General features: G+C 41.9%; 2 protein-coding genes across 3 annotated transcripts in view; one reads left to right on the forward strand and one right to left on the reverse strand.

The window, feature by feature from the left end:
• The window catches only part of bmp7b (bone morphogenetic protein 7b), a 36,636-nt gene extending 19,042 nt beyond the window's left edge, over nt 1-17,594 (reverse strand). Inside the window, exons 1-2 of one of the 2 annotated variants that reach the window (XM_074643827.1) lie at nt 17,461-17,594; nt 8,176-8,862 (exon numbers count right to left, since the gene is read on the reverse strand). In XM_074643827.1, coding sequence (XP_074499928.1) covers nt 8,176-8,575 — 400 coding nt within the window. In that variant the 5' untranslated portion in view covers nt 8,576-8,862; nt 17,461-17,594. Of the gene's footprint in view, nt 1-8,175; nt 8,863-15,288; nt 15,435-17,460 lie in introns of those variants that run through there. The other variant, XM_074643826.1, reaches the window with a different exon arrangement.
• A 34-nt stretch (nt 17,595-17,628) lies between these two features.
• On the forward strand, nt 17,629-24,627 carry spo11 (SPO11 initiator of meiotic double stranded breaks). Its single transcript, XM_074643829.1, has 13 exons — nt 17,629-17,790; nt 19,463-19,576; nt 20,357-20,445; nt 20,778-20,844; nt 20,954-21,062; nt 21,396-21,482; nt 21,742-21,778; nt 21,893-22,002; nt 22,112-22,211; nt 22,602-22,639; nt 23,010-23,086; nt 23,485-23,596; nt 24,298-24,627. Exons 1-13 carry the CDS (start codon nt 17,639-17,641, stop codon nt 24,415-24,417), a joined length of 1,212 nt encoding a protein of 403 aa, XP_074499930.1. The 5' UTR covers nt 17,629-17,638; the 3' UTR covers nt 24,418-24,627.
• The last annotated feature ends 1,181 nt before the right edge of the window (nt 24,628-25,808 follow it).

Consider the following 25,808-nt stretch of genomic DNA (forward strand, 5'->3'; position numbering starts at 1 on the left):
TTGGGTTGCACATTGTATAAAAGGACAAATTATGTGAGTTTAACATAAAACTGGAGCTACGTTTGGAGAGACAGACAGAGAAAGATAAAGTCAGAGCAAGAGAGTGAAATTATTAGAAAAACTGAAATGAGCCCAACATTCCTGGCAATGAAGGAGCTCCGTCCATCATCGTAGCGAAGCTAGAACGCCCGCTGCTTAGTACATCTGGACCATTTGACCACTCGCCACATTGTCAAGTCCCACCCGCAGAGTGTTTCATCATCCCTCCCAGCAAGTGCCTCAGCCTGGCCAAGAGCACAGAGGCTCTGCTATGTACATCCAGATGTCATTCTGGACTCCTGGGTTCAACAGGTGAATCTCAGAGCCGATAAATGGGAAAACAACAGGATTTTCCTGGATTTCTGTGGCTGTGGACTTTGTAAAGCTGCCTGAAGCTTAAGAGAGATTCTTTGTCTCCATTTGTGTTATTTATTTCCGCACCTGACCTCAGTGTAATACATCAAACTGCGGAGAGCATTAAGAGAAATTACCTGACAGGCAGGCAGGGCTATCTGTACCAACTGTTACATTCCTCTGCTTCTGCTCACTCCCTGTCCAGCAGAAGGCAATAAAACATGCGCTCAATAACACTAATTAGCTCCAGAAACATTCCTCTTGGGCAAAAAAACTAAAGTGTGTGTGCGTTTCTCTCCACACATGCACGTACGTACAAATGTGTGCTTTTAGTTCACTAGGAGTGCAAACAGAAGCGATTACATAAATCTATGGGAGGGAGAAAGGCGTACTAACAGTGTCAAGGACACACAGAGGAATGACTGGCCTTCAACACATACTTGTTTTAATTTTCTGCTCCTCGTGTGATGAGAAGCCTCCTCAAACACATTTGAGGAAGCAGCTTCTAGTGTGAGACTGGAGAGACCGAGACAGACACATCCATCAGAAGGAGTGAGAAATGAACTAGAGAGAAAGGGAAAGCTGTGATTCGGGTTCAGAGAAAGTGTGTGTATGAGTATAGTATGTGTGTGTGAGAGAGAGGTGGGGAGTGGAAAAACACACAAAAGAACTTGAGAAAGTGTTGAAATGTTTTATGTCTGGAAGCACGGGAGGTTTAAACCCCTGGAGGTGAGGGCCAGAGCAGGAGGTTGGAGACTAAACACCACACAACGCCACTGGGACCATATGATAACTAACTAATTAAAACTAGGAGGCCAGTGCTGATAATCAATACTGTTGGTTCAGGAGGGTTGGGAGGGAAATTTGGTGTCGGATGGTCCTGCGTGTGTGGGACAGATTGGAGACAGGGCCAGACGTGGTGGTGGAGGTCGAGACGAGGGGACTTGTTGGACTCTGAAAAGATAAAGTTTCTCTGCACAGCTGCTTTGGCCTGTAGACAGAGGGAAACATCTGTATTAACCTCAGCACCATGGGCAGCCCACTGTGAAGAGGAATGTGAGGAGCAACAGAGAGAAGGGTGGGGAGGGAATGAACGGGAGATTACGAGTATGTTTTTTTAAAACAAAAAAGAGATATTGGAGCTATTCATTTGAAATTACAAGTGTGGACCTCTCTGCTTCTCTACTATCGGCTATAAAACTAGGGCTGCGTGCCTCTCGCGTGACTGCATTGTGACACAACGGCTTCCGAGCATGCGGCCGTGAGTGTGCGAGCCGGTGACGGTGAATGCTGTCTAAAAGCCAGAGCCTCTCATAAATCTAAACTAATTTACCACTTAGACATTTCTTCCCCTCTCAGCTCTCCATTACCTTCCTGTTAACATATTCTATAAATTCAGAGAGAGCTGGCAGACAAACTGTGTGGCAGCAGACGGAGGGCCATGAATGGCGGAGGGCCAGGTGGTGCCCCGTCAGGTCACCAAGGTAACGCAGAGGATAATTACCTGCTAGTGCACTGACTCACTCAGCCAGGTCTGTTATGATACCTCTGATCACAGCCTCAACTCACTAGTCAAATATAGGCGAAGCTTCAACATGACACAATCCTAACACTAAAATTGGTCATCATGTGCAACATCCAAGCGGCAACTTACGGTGTAGAGAAATGAAGCCAATGTGGAAGTTCCTCAAATGGCCACTTGAGGCTGGCTCCAAAAGCGAGTCAATCCCCATAGACCCCCATGCTAAAATGCTCAACTTGACAACAGAAATAAACATGTTTACAGCCTGATACAGAAAATAGTTTTGGTCTCTATATATAAAGTTAGGCATAATTGAGGGCGTGGCCGCTTTGAGTGACAGGCGAGGGCCATCTCAGGTCGCTAGCTGTCTGCTCTGCTGCGTCATCCGGGCCGACGATCCACCTTTTTGCCCATTTTTGGATTAACCAGGAGTTAGGCGTCACTGCCAGGATGGCGAAGGCCGAAGCCGCCCACTTGTTGCTTCACTACCGCTCTTCAGAAAACTCTGGGCGACGTCACGGACACTACGTCCATATTTGATACAGTCTATGGCAAAATCCCGGCTTGAATTGTTTGAGATAACGACTATCAAAATGTTGCATATTGCAGCAACGAGAGAAAGCAGTAGAGCTTTGTTTGTGTACTGCTTTTCAACTCCGTTTAGTGAAATCTATCACATCTGGTGCGGATTAACAGCAGCAGAACACTGAGCAATTAAATGCTCCCTGGTAGCACATTTTTTTCACTGGCTTGATATTTGCTCACGTTTTCAATGCTTTTACTTTCCAACAGCACCCCCTCAGAGTGTCCAGACATAGAGGCTGACTAACAGCAACACTGTTACACATGCAGGGACCCATCAGCCAGGGTTTATTTACTGAAAACGCTACAGAATGAACAAGCACGTTTATAAGAACAGTAAGCCATGACAGTGTGACAGTGAGCCAGCATGCACAGAAACCAAGGCAGCCATCATCACACTAATTAGGATATTCTAATATACTGATATGTATCGTTATATGGCAAATGTATGCAAAATCACATATAGAATAATCAAATAAATGTAATCAAAACAATAAATTGTGTTACTGTTACACAATACACAAGACCAAACTCCTCATATGCGTAAAAGAAAAAAATTCAACAGTTACTTTTGTAAGTTTTGAATTACTGCTTACAGCTTTGAATCATTAAAGGACAGGTCTGATGATATTCTATACTTTCTTTTTTGTCAACAAATCTTTTTAATAAAATGAAACAAATTCTTTAGGATTTAATTTCTTTAAAGAATGCTGAATGCCATAGACAGGGTAGGAAAATTGGAAAGTATTAAAAGGGACAGTGTGTAGAATTTGGAGGCATCTGGGGTTTGGTTGCAGATTGCAACCAACTGAGTACCCCTCTGCTCACTCCTCCCTTTCCAAGACTGCAGTAATGTGAGCTGCTCGGTGAAAAACCGTGGCAATGCCATTCGCCTCGATCAGAGGTCATCATACCTTAATATTGAATATTATATTCCATTTCTGCTAATAGATCCCCCGAAATGTTATACACTGTTCCTTTAAGAGATGGACAATATGATAATATACATATACAATATGTATACTGTTAGTTTTGGTCTTTTCATGGGATTTGATGACAATTAGAAAAACATCAGTCTTACCCTTTAACTTAGAACAATATGATGATAAGACCATATCATACCAATATGAATCCGCTGAAGATGAATGAACCATTATATTGAATTATTGGTCACCCTTAATGTACAAAAACATGCGAACAAGGAATATAGCGTTGCCTTTTTCCCTTACACTCACCCAAGGCTACGTTAATCCATGCCAGACTGCATGGGTACAGACAAAATAAGGAAGCGGTGACTAACACACCTTACGATAACATTTTACAGTAAAAGACTGCAACCCTCCCTCCCACACAAACACAGGTGTTTATGCTGCTACCGTTTCAGTCATCCAGGATGCAAATAGCAGACTTCCAAGTCACAGCCCTTTCCTGTGGGCTGGGAAGTGTAAATGGGATTTTCAGGATGGGCATTATGAGTGTTTTTGCGTGTGCCTGAATGGTTACCGGCCTGTGTGAGGGTTTAACATGAACTGAACTGAACTGTAGCGCAGCACAGGCCAAAGTAGCGGTTAAAAGCCCTGGAAGCTGTGGTTTGTTAAGGAGGAAATGCCTTAATTCATGGTGGCTGAGGGCTAATGCTGCCAGAGACCACTGGGACTACGTTAAATAATAGTTACAAAAAGGAAGTGATGCGTGTGCAGAAGGACATAATTTGTATAAATGTTGGCAAGTAAAATGTTAAAATGCACTTTTTTATTATTTGTCTTTTTGTATACTTTTCAGTCGCCACCCTGAGAGACAGGGAATGTGCGTGTTGTGTTCACTCGCTGGCGTGTTATCATGGCGTGTCCGGCACACACCCAGTGCCATGGGTGACCGGTGTTTCGTGTAGCAGTGTACATTCTGAATGTATGCCGTAAGCCATTTACACAGCTGGGGCTTTTAAACTGAAGTGACTCAGTGAGAGGACGTCCCTGGTCTGGGGTCTGTCCCAAAGCCCACACCCGCCCTAGCTGGCTGCACTGGAGTCTGCAACGCTCAACACAAGCTGACAACAACGTGTAGCAGCTCCCCTGACTGGCAATCAGGAAGGAAGATATTTTTTAGATTAATATTAAGTGTAGTGCACTGAGATATGTTCTTTGACGTAGTTTACGTTCTATCATTATAATAAAATCAGATACATTCCTGTCATAGTATTTAGCCTTAAATAAAATCACAAACCAGTGCATGAAAACAGGCCGCTCAGGAAGCAGCAACCAGTGTGCAAAGTCTGACTAATGTACCTTGGCACGGTAGTTATGGAGACATGCAGAGCTTTGAGGGACAGTTTTTAAATAAAAGCCACACTCATTTTGCTCTCAGACAACCTAAATAAGAAAACAAACCCACAATGAGCAAATGTGGAAAGGAAGGAATTTGGAGAGGAAACAGTCAATCCATTCGATAGACATCACATACTTCTCTGTCTCTGTCTCTGTCTCTGTCTCTCTCTCTCTCTCTCTCATGTGAAGGGTAATGAAACAGCACAATATCTGCTGTTTTGAATCAAGCTGCCTGGACACACATTTGATGGTATTACATGAGACTCGGGGAGAAACCGAACAATGAACCCTACTGACGGATGCAACACGTGGCAGATAGCACACACAATGACAACACTTTATATCCAAATGAGTGACATATTTGGAAACACTGAACATGTGCCATGAAGAAGACTCAACCAGGACAAATGCCATCAGTAATTGCATTAGCCACAAGACGTCTTTTCATGATCATCTGATATATTAAATAACATTTTCCCATCTTTGTTTTGATTCTCTGTCTGCTTTTAAGCATCATCCTTGCAAAAAGAAATGGACCGAGTCCCAAACCATCTGTCGTCTTTCTTTCTCTCTCTCTCTCTCTCTCTCAAAAGCTCCCTTCTTCCTCGTCAGCTCACTGCAGCCCCGGCCCTTAACTTTGCGAGTCTCTGTGGTCAGATCCATCTGTGTCACAGCCTGTCAAAAATAGTCACAATGCAGCAGCTCCCACAGTAATTACACAGTGCAGAGTGGAGGAACCAGTGTCACCTCCCTCTCTCTTGCCAACACACTCCAACAATGATCTTTCCAGGGTTGAATGTAAGCTTCCAAATCCTACCATAATTTCACAAAAACATCATTTAGCAAACATTTAGCCACCGTATGCCTGCTCAGAATTTAATTTGCTATTTTCTCCAAATTATGGTAAAGGCTAATACACTTAAATCAAACACAGCTACTCATCTGGAGCAAGTGGAGCAGTTGCTGTGTGACTGCATAATTTGTTGAGCAAATTGAATTATAACGACGTGTTTATCTATCCATAAATCTGACACCGCCTGCTAATGTTGTGATTATTTACTCTTAACAACCTCTAATTGTTGCTGACAGCAATAAAATTGTCCAAGACTGTTTGATTTCAATAAACATTCTGATTAGATAAGCAGCACATTGTCGGTCCAGGGAACAGCATTTAACAACCAAGAACTAAACAACACAATGACTCATCGTGTAGCCAACTGAAACTAACGTTGGATCATCATTGACTTGCATTATTTTGTGGTCTGTGTGTCTATAGGGATGTCTCCAGATTAGAGTGAAGGGAGGACCCAGTGCACTTTGAACCCATTCTGCTGTTGACTTACTCATTCTTTAGATAACACATGGTTGACATATTAGCTGCTGGCTGGTCCATCATCCGCAGCTCCAGCAGCACCTGAACATTAGCTGGTTGCACAGCTGTTTAACAGAGACGGACACTGGAATGTGACACTCCTGGTATTAGCTGGATAACTGCAGCCAGTTGGATGTAAACATCGTTGCTGTGCAGGTCTCGTGTGTGCGTGTAGGTGTAACATCAGGAACAAATATAAGTGCTGCTCCTTAGATAAAGTCCATAATGATTCTACTATCACCTTTGACTCCGATGTCCTTTGACTGAAATAATCACGATGCAGTGAGTTGCAACAAGTGGAGAGCAATACTTGCAGTAAACAGTGAATATGCATGTATAGCCTGTACGGATGCATTTAGCGGATCACTTAACAACAGTTACAGAAACCAAAAATGTGTGAAAACAGTGTGTGTCCCTAAGAAAATCATTAATATTTCTGTTTTAGGGACCTCTAATGTCTCTGAAGCTGTCAAAAAGAATCACCTAATTATACTATGTGGTCACAAAAATAAGTTGTGCTTGAGAGAATGGATACTGACTGGAGTAATGGTGTACAATAGTGACTTTAGTGGCCTTAATCTTTGCCATCATTAAAAACATGCATATAATCTTGTAAAATTGTATTTTTATTAGTTTCTGATCATACATCCCTACATTTAACCGCATCAGGCTAAAGAACGCTTTTGTCCATCAGTCCATCTTGTTGCTAAATAATAATTAATGTGCTGCTAAAGACATGTAAATCCAGATGACAGATGGTAATTTTGTAATGGGTTATTTATGAATAATTGTGATGTGTTTTGTTTTTTGTCTGATGGGTCTTACTTGTCTGTCTGTCTATGGCAGGGTTGTCCAAAGTGGGGCCCGCGGGCCAAAGTTGGCCCGCCATCAGGTTTGATATGGCCCGCCAGATGTTAGCAAATTCTTTTTTTTTTTATTAAAAGACCCAACCGACTTTACTGTCTTTTGGAGGCCGTACCAGGCTCGGGTTTATGGTTAGAAGGTAGTGGCATCATATGAAACTAGAAAACCTAAGGACTCCATTAGTACCATATCATGTCATATTAGCTTGTCAGGAAGGAGGCTAACACTCTAAAGTTGGGCTAAATGTTGGTGGGGAAAAACTGGCATGGCCGTTTGTCAAGGGGTCTCTTGACCTCTGATCTCAAGATATGTGACTGAAAATGGGTTCTATTGGTAACCACGAGTCTCCCCTTTACAGACATGCCCACTTTGTGATAATCAGGTGCAGTTTTGGGGAAAACATGCAGTTCTTTGAATGCAGTATACATGTGTTATTTTTGTCTATTCTAAAAATAGTGTATTTTAATATTTCTACATATTGGGGTCCCTAAACAGTCTTGGAAATGCATAAATGAGCCCAAATTGTATTCAGCAGGTGGGTTTTAAGGGGCTAACTATGTAAAACTTGGTATCCTAGTACCATTTTGCATCTTAATAATACAATACAATACAATACAATACAATACAATACAATAGGTGTTTAATTTTGGCCCGTGGCCCTCCATTGAGTTCAAGTTTTGGCCCTCCAAGGGAAAAGTTTGGGCACCCTTGGTCTATGGTAACAGTATGTCTATTGTATGTGTACTTTTTCTCAAACTGAGCTGCCTATGGATGAAAAAAAATTAATTTGTGCAAACTGACAATAAAGTTGTATGGTATCGTAGTTACAGAAACCAAAAATGTGTGAAAACAGTGCGTGTCCCTAAGAAAATCATGAATATTTCTGTTTTAGGAACCTCTAATGTCTCTGAGGCTGTCAAAGGGAATCACCTAATTATACTATGTGGTCATTTTTTATCACAAAAATAAGCTTGAGAGAATGGATACTGACTGGAGTAATGGTATACAGTATAATAGTGACTTTAGTGCCCTTTATCTTTGCCATCATTAAAACATGTCTGTAATCTTGTTTCATTAGTTTCTGGTCATACATATGGTGAGAGAATAAGGAGCCTTACCCAAATTGACGAAGCTCATGACCATGTCTGCGTCGTTCAAGAAGTTGTTGTCCTGCAGGCTGGCTATGGGGGGCCCCTGGGTGGTGAAGACGGGCTTGTATGGGTAGGAGTATCTGTCATCGTCCCCCTCCGTGGACATGGCGTTGTACAAGTCCAACATGAACATCGGGGCTGCGTTGTGCTTCCCGTGGAGGCTGGGTCTCGGCCGGTGCGGCAGCCCCAGGATCGACAGGATCTCCCGCTGCATCTCTCTGCGCTCCTGGCTCTTCAGCCGGCGGTGGATGAAGCTGGAGTGGAACTCGTTGTCCAGAGTAAAGTTCGTGAAAGCGGTATCCGCCAGGACGCAGTAGCTCCAGACCAAGAGCAGAGCCGGAGCACGTCTATCCAACATCGGTGCCATGGTTCACTCGCCGTGCGTAATTACGCCTGAAACTCTAGGAAAATGAACTTGTAGCAGCCTGTGTTCAAATATCCAAAGTCAGGTACGGACCCTCATGTTGAGGGAAAGTGCTTCCGAATGAAACATCAACTTCACTTCAAAAGTCCTTTTTGTTGATTGAGTTTTCTGGGTTGATTGGTGTTCCTCGCGGACCTCTGTCCTCATCCGCAGCCAGCGGACAACAGCTACCAAACTGGAGTGCAGCTGTGCAACTGCAGAGTGGAGGCTGAGAGCAGACGAGTTTCACCCTGGAGAGAGACACAGGGACAAGTTGAGAGGAGAGGAGGCGCTGTGTGCTGGGAGGAGCAGGAGAGAGAGAGAGAGACAGAGAGAGGGAGGAAGAGGGAGGGAGCGAGAGAGAGAGAAAGAAAGAGAGAGAGAGAGAGAGAGAGAGAGAGAGAGAGAGGGAGGGAGAGGGAGGGAGAGAGAGGGAGAGAGAGAGAGAGAGAGAGAGAGGGAGAGAGGGAGGGAGAGGGAGGGAGAGAGAGAGAGAGAGAGAGAGAGGGAGAGAGGGAGGGAGAGGGAGGGAGAGAGGGAGAGAGAGAGAGAGAGAGAGACAGAGAGAGGGGGTTCTTCTGTTTGTTTGTTTTTTGCTTTTTTACATTTATCTTTTGATATTGCAATATATTGTTATTAATTGTTTTTTATTTGTTTGTTTGTTTTATTGACACACAAACATTAATTACTTCTTACTAAATTGTTTTCTTACAAGTTCTTTTTAAATATCTATATATTGTAATTTGCTTGATGAATTGTATATATATGTTTTTGTTTTCTATTTTTTTGTAATTTATTATTGAATTGAAGCTTTGGCAATATTGTTCACCTGACAGTCATGCCAATAAAGCAAATTGAATTGAATGAGAGAGAGAGAGAGAGAGAGAGAGAGAATGCTGTGGTTTCTAATGGGGATAGAGCGAAGTTGGCCTTTGTTACCACTTGGAGAAAGGCTCGAGGCTGTACAAATACAAAACGGATTAGGACAGGATTTGTATCATGATGCTTCAGTTTATGATAAAGCACATTTCGCCATTCCTTTCCCACAATCCCTAGTGCCTGCATGCTTGTATGGATTCAATAATGACAGATGTCCAGACAGTGACAATAGGCCTTTCAAGTGTTGGTGTGCTTATGGAAAATAACAGACTTCATAATATCTGAGAGTAATTATTTGCCTGTGTGGGTGAATACTGTGGGAGAGGTTGCAACATGCATTTGCAATGCTGCGATCTGCAGGTGCACTCTCTGAATACTTTGGTTCACATGGTTTGGGAGACATTAAAAAAAGTCGGTTATCTGTTTGATGTCTCACAACGACCATTTGCTGCATTTTTTTTTTAAGATATCCAAGCTCTTTTCTATCCCCGCTGCTGGAGCAGGAAGTTTGTGACAAAAGGCGGTGGTGCAGAGACAGAGAGCAGACTGCGAAGGAGGGGTGCAGATGTTTGGCAGCTGCTTCATCCCTCCATCTGCCCCCCTGGCCCCAGCACCTCTTAAACACCACACTTTAATGGAACGCTCCTGACCCTCTTGTGCGCTCTGCTCTCGCTGACACAGAGGGATTTCAGATGCACCAGCTTTATCCAGACAGACCTCCTAAAACCGTTTCACTACACAGAGAGTGGACTTTTAAAAGGCTCTGAGATGTTTTAGGGGCTACAGCTTGCCAGGTGATTTTTATGACAATAAAATTAGACTTCAATGGCACAGCAAGAGAGGCTGCCAGACGGCTTAAGCTATGATTGCAAACAGAGGAAGGGAAAGGAGGCAGAGCGTGTCTTGGGGTCTTCTACACTTAGCTCACCTTCCTGCCCATTTAATGTGGCTGTTCTTGTCTTCAAAGGCGTTCCACTCCTCTTTTTCCAATGACAATTCAACATGGCTTAAAGCCTGAAAGCTTACACAGCCTGCCACTACTCATTCTGTATATCTAATCCTCTATTTGCTTTTAAATGGCCTTCCAGTAGTAGCCTGTAACATATAAACATTTCTATCCGGTGCCTCAGATAGAATCAGCTAATGGCCGCAGGTGTTTACATTACAGCAGTTTCCGACAGGGGACTTGAAAGGGTCTTGGTTTCAGTTATAACTATACATCTTTCTCTTTCTCTCTCTCACACACACTTTCTTTTCCCTCGCTCTCATTGCCTTACCCTCATTCTCTTGCTCTCTCACCCTTGCTGTAAGGTTGGCGAGGTCAAACCCCCCGGTGCTCCTCCAACAACCCCCCAGCCCATGGCGCAGTTTGTGCCCAGAGAGGGGCTGACAATCCTGGGCAGGATAATAGGAACAGACCCCCCTTTGTTTGGGCCTCCATGGGCCTGATGACAGTCACAGTAAACAGTGGGCACAGGCTGAGGCCAGGCTGGGTGAGCTGCACTGAGGGGCCTTTGACAAGGAAAACTAAAGCACAAAAGCAGAACAAATAGTGTTTGAACCTTCAGTCGACGACACACACGTAGAAAAAAATAACAGCCAAACGAATACACACAATTTCTCTCAAGTATTTCACAGTAAACTCAATATTTTGTCTAAGATACACACAACCGCTTACATATTTAGACATCCAGTGATACACACTGTCAAGACCTGTATCATTAATAGGGCTGCAACTAATGATTATTTTCATTGTAAATGAATCTGTTGATTATTTTCTAGATTAATCGATTAGTTATTTGGTCTATAAAATATCAGAAAATTGTGAAAAAAGTCTTTCAGTATTTCCCAAAGCCCAAGATGACGTCATCAAACGTCTTGTTTTGTCCACAACTCAAAGATATTCAGTTTACTGTCATAGAGGAGTGAAGAAACCAGAAAATAGTCACATTTAAGAAGCTGAAATCAGACAATTAAGACTTTTTTTCTTTAAAAAAATCTCAAATCAATTAATAGATTATCAAAATAGTTAGCGATTCATTTAACAGTTGACAACTAATCGATGGTCAGTGAAGAGAGTGGACACACTTCTGCCAGCAGAGCCAGTGTACCTGAGTAAATCACTCGAGGGCAGAGCTGTAGTGACTTGCAGCTGTTCAACCATGACTATAAAGCGTTACAAGGCTTACAAACGTGAGCTCACAAGATCTTTAAATGTCATATTTGCTTCTTCCTGTTCTCCGTTTAGGGAGTTTTTAAACTTTTATTCCATTTGGCCTGGGGCATTAGGAGTGCACACACTCTTCCCACTATGATCTAAGACAATCTGCACAAATACACACCTCCCCGCTCCAACAGGTTGGAGCACGATACTAAGCTCCACAGAAGACCACACAGCAGTTCAGTGAAACATCACTGGAAACACTTTCAAACCCCCACAAGAACACAAGAAAACACTTTTCATCTCCAAGTAATATCGTTCTCTTTTTCTCTTCCTTTTTATCGATGGTAAGAGTTGGTTGACTTTTTCCATCTGCCTGCTTATCTCTATTTAGGAGCTCAAAGCATGCGGTCAGAGGTCAGATTAATATTTATTTCATGTGTTGCCTCAGAGAACAGCTTTGAAGGCCCGTGTACACGGGGAGGCAGATGAGGTTCGGTGGAGGGGGGTCTGACCAAGCAGACCCGCAGACCATACAGTAAAACCTTTTTCAGGGTAAACTGACCCTCAAATGAAGCAGTGTGGGGTCGGGAGCAAGGACAAGAGAGGGTGGAGGCACATTTTTTCCTCTCCCCTCCTCCCTGTCTGCCTGTCCTGTCCGCCCTTGTCTACGTTTTTGGCGTAACCCCACTGTGTGCACTGCACAAACCGGCGGCCTGTTAAAACAGCCAAACCAGGTGGAGCTGAGCTATTGCAAATGTTCCCCTTCTGGTGTCTCACACTTCCAGGGGCCTCATGAACATATGAGACACAGCTGTGAGACAGGCAGAATAAAGAGAGGGGGTGGGTGTATGAAACAGCTTCAAAATAGTTCCCTTTGTAAATCCCATTTAGGTTTGGGGTTTGACAGCATTTTTCACAATGTGAATATAGAAATATTGAATTCAAGTGCTCTCTCCTGGGCAAATCTGTTAAGTTTTTCACAGTTTCAACTCAAGTTTTGCCAGATACATTACTTAATGAACTTATTTGTTCATGCTCAATACTGATGAAAAAAGAAAATAGAGTATTCGTTATTATTTGTTAGACTCTGAGATATAACAAAGATTTTACCAACTTGGGACCAAATGCAAATTGTAATTGGCATTTGCAACTAGAGTTGCAATAATGTGTTGATGACATGTCAACTGCTAAATTAATCACCAACCCTTTTTAAAATTGATTAATCAGTTTGACTAATTTTTGAAGAAAAAAAGTCAAATTTCTCTGATTGCAGCTTCTTAAATGTGAATATTTTCTGGTTTCTTTACTCCTCTATGACAGTAAACTGAATATCTTTGAGTTGTGGATAAAACAAGACATTTGAGGACGTCATCTTGGGTTTTGGGAAACACTTTTCATCATTTTCTGACATTTTATACCAAATAACGAATCAATTAATCGAGAAAATAATCAACAGATTAATCGACAATGACAATAATCGTTAGATGCAGCCCTGATTACAACCCAATCCCCATCTCATTCTCCGCATTATTAGTTTGACCTTACTATAACAAATGAGTTTCATGACAGCATCACATGTCCAATTGACATGTAGAGATTTTCCTGCTGAGGAATACGTGATTATCTTATTTGAAATGCTGCACCTTGCAAACCTCCTTGCCATCCCTCAGTACCTACTTTCGCCTGTATCCGGTACGTCCCGTCACTCCTGCGTCTGTCTGCAGTCGGATATGGCACTAGGGAACACCGGAGTAGCTTGGATCTGATTCATAGCTCTCAGCAGTCCAGCCAGACCCATCAGTTATAGTTGGTGTCACTGGCAGTCAGAGATACCGTTTTAGCTAAGCTTTCCAAAATGCCTGGCTTAGTAGAGTTTATCCATTGCAGGATGTTATCACTCAGGCACTCTGTCATTTGTGTCGTCGGCACAGAGTCCAGGCTTGACGCTGAGCTGGTCTCATACTTAGCAGCATCCATTACTGAGGTGTGAGGGCCTGATAAAGGTCTACTCAGCTCCATGCAGCTCAAGGCGGAGGTCTCATTTAGACTGTTGTCTCTGCAGAGAGAGGCCTTGCCCCTTTGACTCTTGCTCTCATCACTCTGTGAGGCCGTGTTGGTCTGTCAATCAGAGAGGACCCTGGGTGATCAGTCAGCTCCTCTTTAGGGGATGCTGGTCTGAGGAGCCATTAGAGAGGAGGCGGCATAGCCAGACTGGCCAAAAGCTGATGAGAAACAGAGGAGCAGGAGAGCCTGAGGTAGAAAGTGTGTGTGTGTGTGTGTGTGTGTGTGTGTGTGTGTGTGTGTGTGTGTGTGTGTGTGTGTGTGTGTGTGTGTGTGTGGAGGGCGGGGGGGGCAGAGGAGCAGGAGGTGGATGTGCTGAACTATGTGGATTGTGAAGGGGAGGGCAGCTCTGTTTTCTATTTGTGAGGATTAGGTTGACAGATCTGTATTTAGTTTCTTTGGGCCTCTAGCTGCAGCTAATCCCCCTCACCTGCAGCGAGTGCCCCCACTCTCTTTCCTCTGACCCTGCAGCCCCCTACTTCCCCCATGTTTCCCCCCCTCCTGCACAGCACAAACACTCATCCCGAGACAAGCACATGACTCGTTGCACTCTGTCTCCTCAGGTTAGGGCCCCACACTCGACACACATCTCTCCCGGGCCAAAGGAACAGCAGGGGTCTCAGCCTTTCTGGAACAGAAGAAAAAGTACCCCCACAACCTGTGGTCTTCTACCATTTTTTTTTCAGCTTGGGTGAGGGGTTGTCCCTCATCACCTAGAGATAGCAATTACTCAGAAATTAAGAGCCATTACTACGGAAGCAGCTTGTCAAAGCCACTCAGGGGAAAGGGGAACCTTCGGTAAAGCTGCACATTAGGAAATATTCAGGGTCAGGTCAGGGGCACGGACCTCTTCCCTTTAGATCCTGGCTCCCACACACTCTGACCAGGCCTTCACACTGTGAAAGAAAGACCGCAGTGCCTCCGCAAACACACACAGCATGCCTGCCAGCAACTCTTGAAGGTGGGGACTCTGGATGACCTAATAGTTTTAGAATCTAAGCACATTTCTCTGTTTTAACAACAGAGTGACATGACTGCAACATGAGAGACTGAAACAGGTTTTGAAAGGTTGTCGATGAAGCAACGTGTGGGATTTCCTCAAGGTGTCGCATTCATGTAATGTTATTTTAATGTTTGGAGCTTAAAACAGCTGTATTTAGTGAATAACTGTCTAATACAGTGAACTTAACAGAATGAGCTACATTTATAGCATCTCACTGAGCCCTAAAACACTAGTTGGCCATCATTATCGTTACACACAAAAAATCGCTTCCACATGGCTGACAGATACAATATATATGTTTTGTTTCTCTGGCACTCTAACCACAGTCAATTACCCACCGTACTGCAAACCACCGCACACACACAAACAGAAACACACACATACAGTAGACACACCTTTGGACAAGTACCAGCAAGCTCACATAAAGGGTCTCATTACTGAGAGCCACAGAGGGTGCTAATGGGGAGATTTTTCTTAACATCACCAGCTTAGGCCTTCTACCTCACACCAATGAGGTGCTAACTGGCCCACACACATTCATAGACCTTAATAATGGAAGTATGCACTGACCTTTAGCTTAAAGAGGAAGACTAGTAGCTGCTTGCAGTCATTTCCAGGCTGCTGTGTGCCTATGAGGACATCAGTAGGTCTACTGTTGTAGGTTATTTAGTTGTGTATTTCAACTGTGGCAAACCTGGATGCACAAATACAGAGAGGAGAAGATTTAGCACATAAAGTCAAGAAGCAAATCACAAGAGAACTGGCTTAATTTAGATGTGGCAGCATTATTGCATATCATAAATGCAGAATGATTGATTGTTTGCAGAAAGTGCACATTTGCACAAAATGTAAAAATACTTTAGTAAACAAATGTCCTGCATTCAAAACTCAAAAAGTTATGAGTATTTTATATACTATATACTGTATAGGTCCATACAAAACAGTATTTCATATACTGTTGTGTAGTATAATATATCACACTGCATCATATTCTATAACCTACCAGATATGGTTATTGACTGGATGTTGTCATGTGGTGTGTATATATATATATATATATATATATATATATATGCCCTGTTTTTGCCTTTCATGGAAGAAGTACTCAGATCCCTTCAGGCCTGGACTGGCCATCCGGAGCAGGTGAAAGAGAGAACGAGAGAAAGAGAAAAGGTGGAGCTGAGCACATTACAGTACAAGGAGAAAAGCCCTGAGGGAAAGTACAGTTAATACTGCAATTTATATGTTTGAGGTGTTACAAAGGCATCACGTCATAATATCACAACTACCCTTCTCGAGTTTAAAAAAAACATTAAATGGCATCACTTAATCATGTTTTGTAAGCAGGAGATGTGTCACATGTGTATGTCAATAGCGAAAGTGAAAAGAGCAGGTTATTCTTTTGTGCCAGGGGAAAGTACCTGTAGTTATTCAGAGCTCAACACAAGTGCAGTCAGAGCTCTGAGGACAAAGAAAAGGCACTTCAAAAAGAGAAAATATTTATTCCCTTAGCCTTAATTATGGAAGTGCAATTGACTAACCCTTGAAACTGAAGACACTTAGCACATTTTAACTATTTCTGAAGGTTTTTTGAAGCAGTTTTTGTGTGTGTACAAACAAAACTAAAAGATAGGTTACTGGTATAAACAGTAAAAACTGAGAAATATTTTAAGTGTATGTGGTCGGTTGTGAATGTGTGGAGATTACAAAGTGTTGCATGCACCTGCCAATTAGTGTTTCTGGTGTGCAAGCTCTTTAAACAAGTGCATTAGCTCTGAAATGTATCAAGTAACATAGTAGAAAATGTAGATACTCAAGTAAAGTACAAGTACCTCGAATCTGTAGTTAAGTAACGTTACAGTACAAGTAAAGTAACGTTGAATGTACTTAACGTTAGCTGGCTACTTTCACTACTCCATGTATAAGAGGCACAAACTGGGGCTCCTCTAATACCACTTTCATACAAATGAACAGGGTTGGACCAGGGTTAGCCTACCCTGGTCCAACCCTCCTTTTGTCAATTCAAACCAAGCCAGGTTGAAATCTTGGTCAGGACAATTCAGATACAACCTGGGTCAGACCAAGGCCTATGGAAAGGAGGCTGGGTCACGCGTCATCAACGCGTCATATCTTTAGGGGTATAACACATGTGCAGTGAAATCTGGCCTGCACTCGCCGAAATTGAGCCAATCGCAACGCACGACCGCAGCTTCAGTTACACTGCGCATGCGTTATACCCCGTACCTCAAGACCCACGTCGGCCCGGCCTCCTTTCCATAGGCCTTGGGTCTGACCCGGGAGCAATGCATACTAATGAGCTCAGGTGTTAGAAATGGGCAGGGGGGGGGTTACAGGTCTGGAGGATTACAGAGAGAGGGGACGATAGTGACATCATCAATGTGTGCAAAAACATTAAATGTCACAGAATGATGCATGTTTTTGGGATACAGTGTAAATATAGTACACACGGCATGTTTAGCTTTATAAAATGTTGAACTATGTTGTATGTATGGAGCTGTAATGTATGCAAACACATACAGAATTACAGTATATATTCATCAACATGAACCTTTTTTCCTCTGTCTATCTACCATTTATCATATATCAGACCACATTGTGTTATCTAATATGATAATATAAGCTACATTTATAATAGACATATTCGACATTTCCACTTGAAACCCCTTCAGAAATACTGAAAAGTCTATATTTATGCATATAATGTTGTGAATATCGTCTTACCGTGTAAAAATAAATACGGTGGAAGTGAAGTAATCATATTGTTTCTCCGTTTCTGTGGTCAAACAATTTAGGAAGGTGAATTCTTCCGGCTGGAAATTCAGCAGCCAATCAATCAGGTGCGCTTGAAAAAATATCTCGCGAGACTTCCACACACCCGTTACGCGGGAATATCGCGTATATGAATGTAGTAAGTAGTTACCATGGTAGTTGCATGATGGGATCTCATGCAGCAGCAGAGCTGTTTTCACAAGTTGACAAGCTTCGTGCTGAACTTCTGAACAATGTCGAAGTCCTGACAGACTGCCGGCGTGTTGAAGAGGAAATCAGCCAGTAAGTTCAAGTGAATACTGTTTGTTTACCCCTCGATATGTGAACTGATCCTGAACCGACCCGAGGGGGCGCCCTCATGTTAACAGGAGGGAGACACTATTCGACGGGGTAACAGATTTAGATATAACACCTTTGCTGTAATTATAATATAGCTATGTAGGTAGAAAGATTAATTAGTTTACTCTATACTGTGATTATAGTAATATAAGTAGTATTATCTCCGATGAGAATATGAATTGTTACCAGGGTTTCAGGGTGTTACCAGGGTTACAGGGTGTTACCAGGGTTTCAGGGTGTTACCAGGGTTTCAGGGTGTTACCAGGGTTTCAGGGTGTTACCAGGGTTACAGGGTGTTACCAGGGTTTCAGGGTGTTACCAGGGTTACAGGGTGTTACCAGGGTTACAGGGTGTTACCAGGGTTACAGGGTGTTACCAGGGTTACAGGGTTCCACCATTTAATAAGGTTAGACTGAAGCTATCTCTTTTGTACACCAGTCAATCCTAAAACTAAATATGGAGCCTAATCCCAGATCAAATGTACGTTGAAGGGTCCTGAATATTCTGAGATTGTAATGTTTAAATGTTTGTATCCTTGTTTCTTTTGATCGTCTTTGTCCTTTCTGTGATGTTGCAAATGGAGCTGCTGTAATGCAAAACACATTTCAGACCTGTCTGACAATAAAGTATTATAGTAATATAATATAATATTATATTACAGTGCTGCTTAGCTAGTTAGATAGCTGTATATCCTGGTTAAACAAGACAATCAGATTGATTGATTGATTGATTATATAAGTTAAGGTTAGGCTCTGTGTCAACAAACCTGTAAAGAGTTGGTTGACAACCAGGATGAGACATAATGACCTTATTGGCACAAATATATATATATATATTTATAAGATAATAATGCACACAGTGCACTTTCATAGACTAAGCTACTGGAGTTACCCTGCACTTTACTCATTTTTAACAGTCTCTTCTGCACTATATTCACTTTTTTTTAATAGTCCTATATCACAGCTGTTACCCTGCACTATATTCACTTTTAACAGTTTTCTTCATCTCCTTGTATTTTTACATCTGGTACATTTTGTTGTACTTTGCACTACTAACTTTTTTACTGCCTTTTACTAACATGTTTTTGCACTATGGAACTGTGATGCTGGAAACTTGAATTTCCCTCGGGATCAATAAAGTTACTATCTATATATCTATCTATATCTATATACAAAGTACAAGTAATCAACAGATAACTAAATGCCAGGGGGACTAGGATGATAAACGAAAAAAGGAATATGTTTAATCTTTAAATATATGTTTGACGTAGCTAGATAATCACCTCTCAAAAGTTTTTATGAGCATAAATTTGGTCAAAATAATAATTAGATCAATCAGGAAAAACAGAGCAAGAATTCATATCATATTCAGCGAATCCAAAATATAAATGTTTTCAAAATAAGGTGAATTATACAACTTTCATTCACTGGATTCCTCTAAAATAAGTATTCCTGTTTGTTTCATCCATAAACTGTTTCTCAGATTTTCCAGAAAATGTACTACACTCTATAACAATATAAATTGATATAACTGAAGTATCATGAAAACAATTCAGAACCCCTGTGCCAGGTTTTTTGGCAGCCCATATTCAAAACTCTGTATCTTTTATATCCAGCAGGGAAATCTTGACCCGCATTGAAAACGTAATCCTAGGAATAGTGACACGTCTTTCCAAAGATGAGGCCCCCGTCCTGGCACTGCCCAACAGATCCAGCTGGGCCAACGTCAGGTAACTTTATTTAAAACCACACTGTAGCATGAAAAGTTTTTCTCCCCGCCCCGAACACTGCAGTCGTTTCACACACCGACTGTGTGGGATCCGTGCAAGCCGTCTGACCTTTTAAAAGATAAACACAAGCAGTCATGTTGTGTAAAGAAATAAATAAACATTTACCTACATAGGTTTTTTTTTTGGTGGGAGGTCAGGCCACACAAGATGAACAGATTGCTGTTTAATACACACTTCAGTCTGCATTTGTATAAGGGGTGTTGTGAGCAGCAGACTGCACGGGCAACCAGGTGGTAGAAGAAACAACTTTGGTTCAGAGATCGAAGTTGAAATAACTTCCTGCAGCTTAAAAGATGACAGAGTGATAAGGAATTGAAACGCACTGGCCTACACACATACACAAACACACATTTACAAAGGGGCTTTAATGCGACTAGGCTGCAGAGACCTTCTGCTCAGAACAAAGCAGACTGTCTGGTCTTGTTTGGATCAAACCTTTTGCCGCAGCTTAAAGCACATTCTGGCTCAACTCTCAAATGTGAGAATCCCACAGATTGAGCGCCAAAGGTTTCACAGAGGAGTCAAGACGGCGCGGCGAGGTGCGGGGCAGGCTTTTCTCACAGGTAGCCCTCAGGGTGTTGGGAATTTTGAATGGCTTACAGGTGGGGGAGCTGATTTTCAAAGTAAAATGTAGCACACACAACTTGTGTAGATTTCTTTGATGGCCTCTTCCCTTCTTTTCCCCATTTACGTTTTTTCTTTCATTACTTCCCACTTAAGTTTTGACAGTGCCATCGGGCTTCAGATGAGTTCAGGAAGTTCTGTCACCACCATTAGGAGCGACTGTCCCTCGTCCGTTACTAAATTTGGTGAGAAGATACGCACACCTCTGTTGTTATATTTCTGTTCTTGACAACCGACATTCCTTTTAGTCAAAAACCTTTACAGTTGTGCTATACTTCATGTGGCTTTCATTTATATTCGATGTGAACACATTCCTAAACTGCACAAACGGCAGTAAAAGTCAGACTTAGTTTTAGGTGACAAATTGGCAGAGACAGTATATGTTGAAAGAGGCTTTTAGGGATCAGTTTACCACATGGATATCCTAATTAAGAACAGAGTCTGTTTTCTCCCTATCCTTTTTAAAGATGTGATAAGTGAATATAATGATTGATTCTGTTTGTTTCTCTGTTTGAAGCGCAAATTCTCAAGATCTTCTTGGTCATCTACAGACTCGTGCAGAGCAACTCATACGCTACCAAAAGGTTATTTGTCGTCAATTCACATTTTAAATGATCATCGCTGAAGCTCGATGTGAAGCAGTTTTGTTTTGCTGGGTTATTCCTGAATTTGATTTACATTTTTCTTCCCCAGAGACATCTATTACAACAACACACAGCTGTTTGGTTCACAGAGGACTGTTGATCATATCGTGGATGATATTTCCTGCCTGCTAAAGGTTCCTCGCAGATCACTACATGTGGTAAGTGTGTGTGTGTGTGTGTCCATGTTAATGTGATATCTGTGTGATGTGTGATTGCATGATAGAAAACACACACACACACGCCTAAGATATTAAAACCGTGTAACTGAATTCCTCTGGAAACGCTTTGTTATGATTGGTTCAGGTCCCGCAGATGAAATCTGTGCGGTATTTAAAGCATTTTGTTCTGCTTCATGTCTTCGGAAACACCTGTGGGGAGAAAAAGGTTCTTCTGATCAAATGGGAAGTGAATTAAAGTTGAATTCAAAGAGGCCGAAGTATGTTTTAATATGAGCACGCATTAACTTGTGTATGTAACTTTTACGTCACCAGTTGGCCACGTCCAAGGGATTAATCTCAGGTGACCTGTGTTACATGGAGGAGGACGGCACGAGGATCGACTGCCGCTCCGGCTCTGCTGTAAGTTCCATCCTCAACATAAACTGACTGAAACGGTCTTCATGTTGCTACACTGAGAAACATTGCATCAACTATGACTTAAAGGCACCCCGAGGAGGTTACATCGTTGTATTTATATTTGTTTCTCGCCAAAAACATTGTGTCAACAGCTCCACAGGGCGCCTTGTGTTTCCTGCCAAACCAGCGATAGTACTGCAAGGAATATATTTAGACATCTTTTACTAGTTGAACCAATCTTTATGGCTGTATTTGGTTTCAGGCCGTTGCAGTTTCATCAAACATTGGTGGGATCAGAAGTATCCTTTGTGATTTGTTGGACAATTTTACTGTCTATTTATATATTTTCTTTCTGTGTGGAGAGGACACTACATTGTTGCAGGTGTTTTTTTTCCTTCACCAATCATGTGCAGATATTGTATCATCTGCCAAATTTGTCATGATAGTTGAGAAGGATGCAACGTTTCAGAGACTACTGGATGACGACTTCTGCACAAAGCTGTCTCCGTGCATCATAATCACAGTGTGTTTCCTTTTTTTTTTGGAATGTGACTTGAATCATATTAATTAGAATTTCTCAAATATAGTATTAAGTGTTCTGTGTGCATAACCGGTGTCTTTGTTTGGATCAGGGTAAAGGCGTGCCAGATGTGAACAGCAGGCTGATGGTGAGGAAGCTTTGGGACACGCTGCACATCCCCATCTTCGCTCTGGTGGATGCTGACCCTCATGGTACTCCTCATGAACGCTAACCAGCTTTTCTCCCACATACTTTGCATATTTCCACACATTTAACAACACTTGTCTTTTCATCTCTGCACACACACACACACACACACACACACACACACTGTTAGGTTGCATGTCCCACTAAGCCTGCAGATGTTAGCACCTGTCCTCTACGTCATGGTGCCTAGTCTGACTATTATTTCCGTTGGCGTGATGGCTCAGTTTCCATCAGCCTCCGTACCTCTAACCCTTTTCCCATCGCATGGCGAGACACATGTGTAATGCTTTACTTTGTTCTAAGCTCCGTTACACATCTCGCAGGATAATTGCTCTGGTATGTCAGTGATTGCAGCGTGTCTGTGTCTCTCCCTCTGGTTTTTTTTTTTTTCCCAGGGATTGAGATCATGTGTATCTACAAGTACGGATCAGTGGTGAGTACCGCCATGCCACTTATTCCTGTACTGTATATTATCCAATGTGGTCTGTTCAGTGTCTCTCTGTTAGCAATATGTAATTATATGAAGAAAAAATGGCCCAATCATCCATTTCAGGATATTTAAACTGACATCATATGGAGTGAAAATGTCGAGTGATTGTGTGGCGATGTCCTTGTTGATCTCTGTGATGTTTGTGTAATCATTCTTGTGTTTGTGAACTTCATTGTGAACATGTGTTGGGCGTAACCACATTATGTAGGTACAGTGCTGATTGGTGTGTTTATTTGAGATGTATATATGTGTATAAGCATTTTGTGTGTCTGGGCTTGCGTGTGTGTGTGTGTGTGTGTGTGTTTTTCCACAGGCCATGTCGTTTGAGGCCCACAGTCTGACCGTCCCCAGCGTTATGTGGCTAGGCCTCCTCCCCTCTGACCTCCAGAGGTTTGGACTCCACATTCGCTACTTCCTACTTCCTCCTCCTGCCTCTAATTGGGATTATATTCTGGGGACATTTAGATTGTTTGTTTTGGTTTCTGTTGCTGTCGCCCTCACTTTTTTTTTTTCTTTCTAGGGACTGCATCTGAGAGCATATTGAGTTTTAAGTATACGTCCCCTTGAACAAATTTAGTCCAAAAGGGCTTTTTGACATACATTTAATTGTAGTTTCCACTTTTTCCTCCTATGTTTCTCCCTAAACATACACATAATAACTCCTCAATGTGAGTCTGTCGAGAATGGGAGGAAATGTAGGGTAGGGACGACATCTATCAACCAGCCCGGCTGCTGTCATTTTCAGGAAAAATCAATTTGTGTAGTAAAATCAACATTTTATTCTTCAGGTTGAGGGTTCCCGAGGATGCCCTGATCCCACTCACCAGGAGAGATGAAAGCAAACTCAGCAGCCTCCTCACAAGGCCGTACTTAACCGGCCAACCAGACTGGCAGAAAGAGGTGAGAGAGGAATGTGATGTTAAGTAGAGGGAAGTCACATAGAAATTTGTGAGCTAAATAAAGTCTGATGATGAAGGGAAGCATCTGAGACGTGTCGCCTCATGTAAACTGGTTGTGAGGCTGAAAGATAATTCAGTATTATTGTTTATTTTATTGGAGTTTTATCCTATTTAGATATCATTTGAGTAGTTCTAATGTCTAAATGAATAAATTAAATTGACCAAATTCTGTCCCAGCGTGAGATCAAATACTTGAGACCTTTATTTTAAGTTATGTGAATTAGTTCTACTAAAACACACAAAAAACATTTGACTCGATTGGATGTAGTTTTAACCTTTACCATGTGGTTATGAATAGTAAATTATCAGTAAAAGAAAATGCTGTGATGGATCATTTTCCATATCACACGCCCCTAACTTACCACACTCGGCATCTATGAGCCTACATTGGGGGAAAATGTTGCACAATGTTCCTTTTTCAAAAGGAAAAAGTGTTCTTTCTCAGAGGTTTATACAGTTGTAACATCTTTGCCTATGTGACACACGGTGTAGGAATGTGTGCAGGAGGACTCTTAGCTCGCTGGTACTGAGGAAAAAGAAGAGCCACTCTGTTAGAGATAAACACCTGAAGATGATTTATGCTTGTTTGCACGGCTTCCTCTTGCATGCTCCTTAAAACTGCACATTTGCTCTTCGTTGCAGATGGAACTGATGCAGCAGAATAAGGTCAAGGCTGAAATCCAGTCCCTAGCAGCCATCGCTCCTGATTTCCTCACCAGCATCTACCTGCCCAACAAGCTGCGTTACGGGGGCTGGGTATGAGCCCAATGCTGCTGCCTAGTGGAATAACAATGGAACTGCTAGTAAAGCTGGTTGCAAAACTAAAGAAAGATCATGTAACCCGCCCTGCCTGACCTTGTCAGACAGATTGAAATATGAAGTTGGTTTGTAATGTTTGCTTATTTAATAGTGATTGTGTTTAAGAAATGTCTCATCCTATCATTAAAGCCCTGTAATCCCATTGACAAGTCAGAGCATGCTTTTGGTCTTTACGTTCTTGTTGGCCTTGTTTATATTCCCAAGATGTTTGGACCGGCTGTTGCAAAGTCACCAAACACATTTATGTGGATCCGTTTCATTCATGGAGTTAATTATTCTACAATTGTTTCAGCATTGTCTTGCACGTTTTACAACCACTGAACTCCACAGTGTGTGTTGGTTGCAAAGACTACAGGATGATTTAATGGTTTTGGAATTGGAGTAACTGAGGCAGCTCATTCATTAATGCACAACATATAAAAGCTGGTTCATATAATCGGTCCTCCAGCAGGTGGAGACAGTGTTCATTAAATGGGAGAAAGGAGCAGTATTGTGAGCTTCATCAGGGAAGGAAGAGCTAAAGACCTCACTATAGTCATAATGTGGATAAAATCCCATCACAGACATTTAGGACAGAAAAAAAACATTTCATAACTCAAATATTTTGCAAACCTATATAATAGATGATCTTGTGTTGAATAGGTGTCATGTGCATTACTGTGAGGCTGAACAGACAGTTTCAAGGCTCGTCTTTATAGAAGAGGCCCTTTTTATTTTATTTGTGTGCATCTTATTTACGCATTTCTTTACCTACTATAACCATAACTTTTACAGTACAAATCTACATACAAGGGTAGATCACAATGTTTAATAACATAAAAATGGGTGCTGAAAATATTTTACATCTGAAATAAATTACTAAAACGTTTGAGACTTTTTTGTAAGATCAAAAAGAGTTGTGTTGAGTAAATAAAAGGGGAAAAGTGGGTCAAGAATCCGAAAAAACTAATTATAGTTTTTAAAAAAATGCCCTATACTACCCCTACCAAAGTGATTCAAGTGTGCCATTAGTATACTTCTTTTGAATGTACATTTGGCTCATACTGACAAGTATACAGAAAAGTCTAAGTATATTTGGCTTATAGGCGTACTTGCTTAATGTTTTGATCAAGATATACTTAAGAAAGGTATAATTAATTATTCTTGTCTTGTAGGCTTCCAGAAAATACTTGGCTTGGAGATGTGCTTACTTTTTGATAGTGTAGCCTATTAAAGTGTGTGAGAGTTTGTAAGAGGATGTTTTGACATGAATTTACTTCAATTCATCAAGTTTGCAGATTATCCGTTCACCGTAGAGGCATGGAAGAACACCACATTTTATTATTTTTTGTAAT

Source organism: Sebastes fasciatus, chromosome 8 (assembly GCF_043250625.1).
Source record: "Sebastes fasciatus isolate fSebFas1 chromosome 8, fSebFas1.pri, whole genome shotgun sequence".
Taxonomy (NCBI): Eukaryota; Metazoa; Chordata; class Actinopteri; order Perciformes; family Sebastidae; genus Sebastes; species Sebastes fasciatus.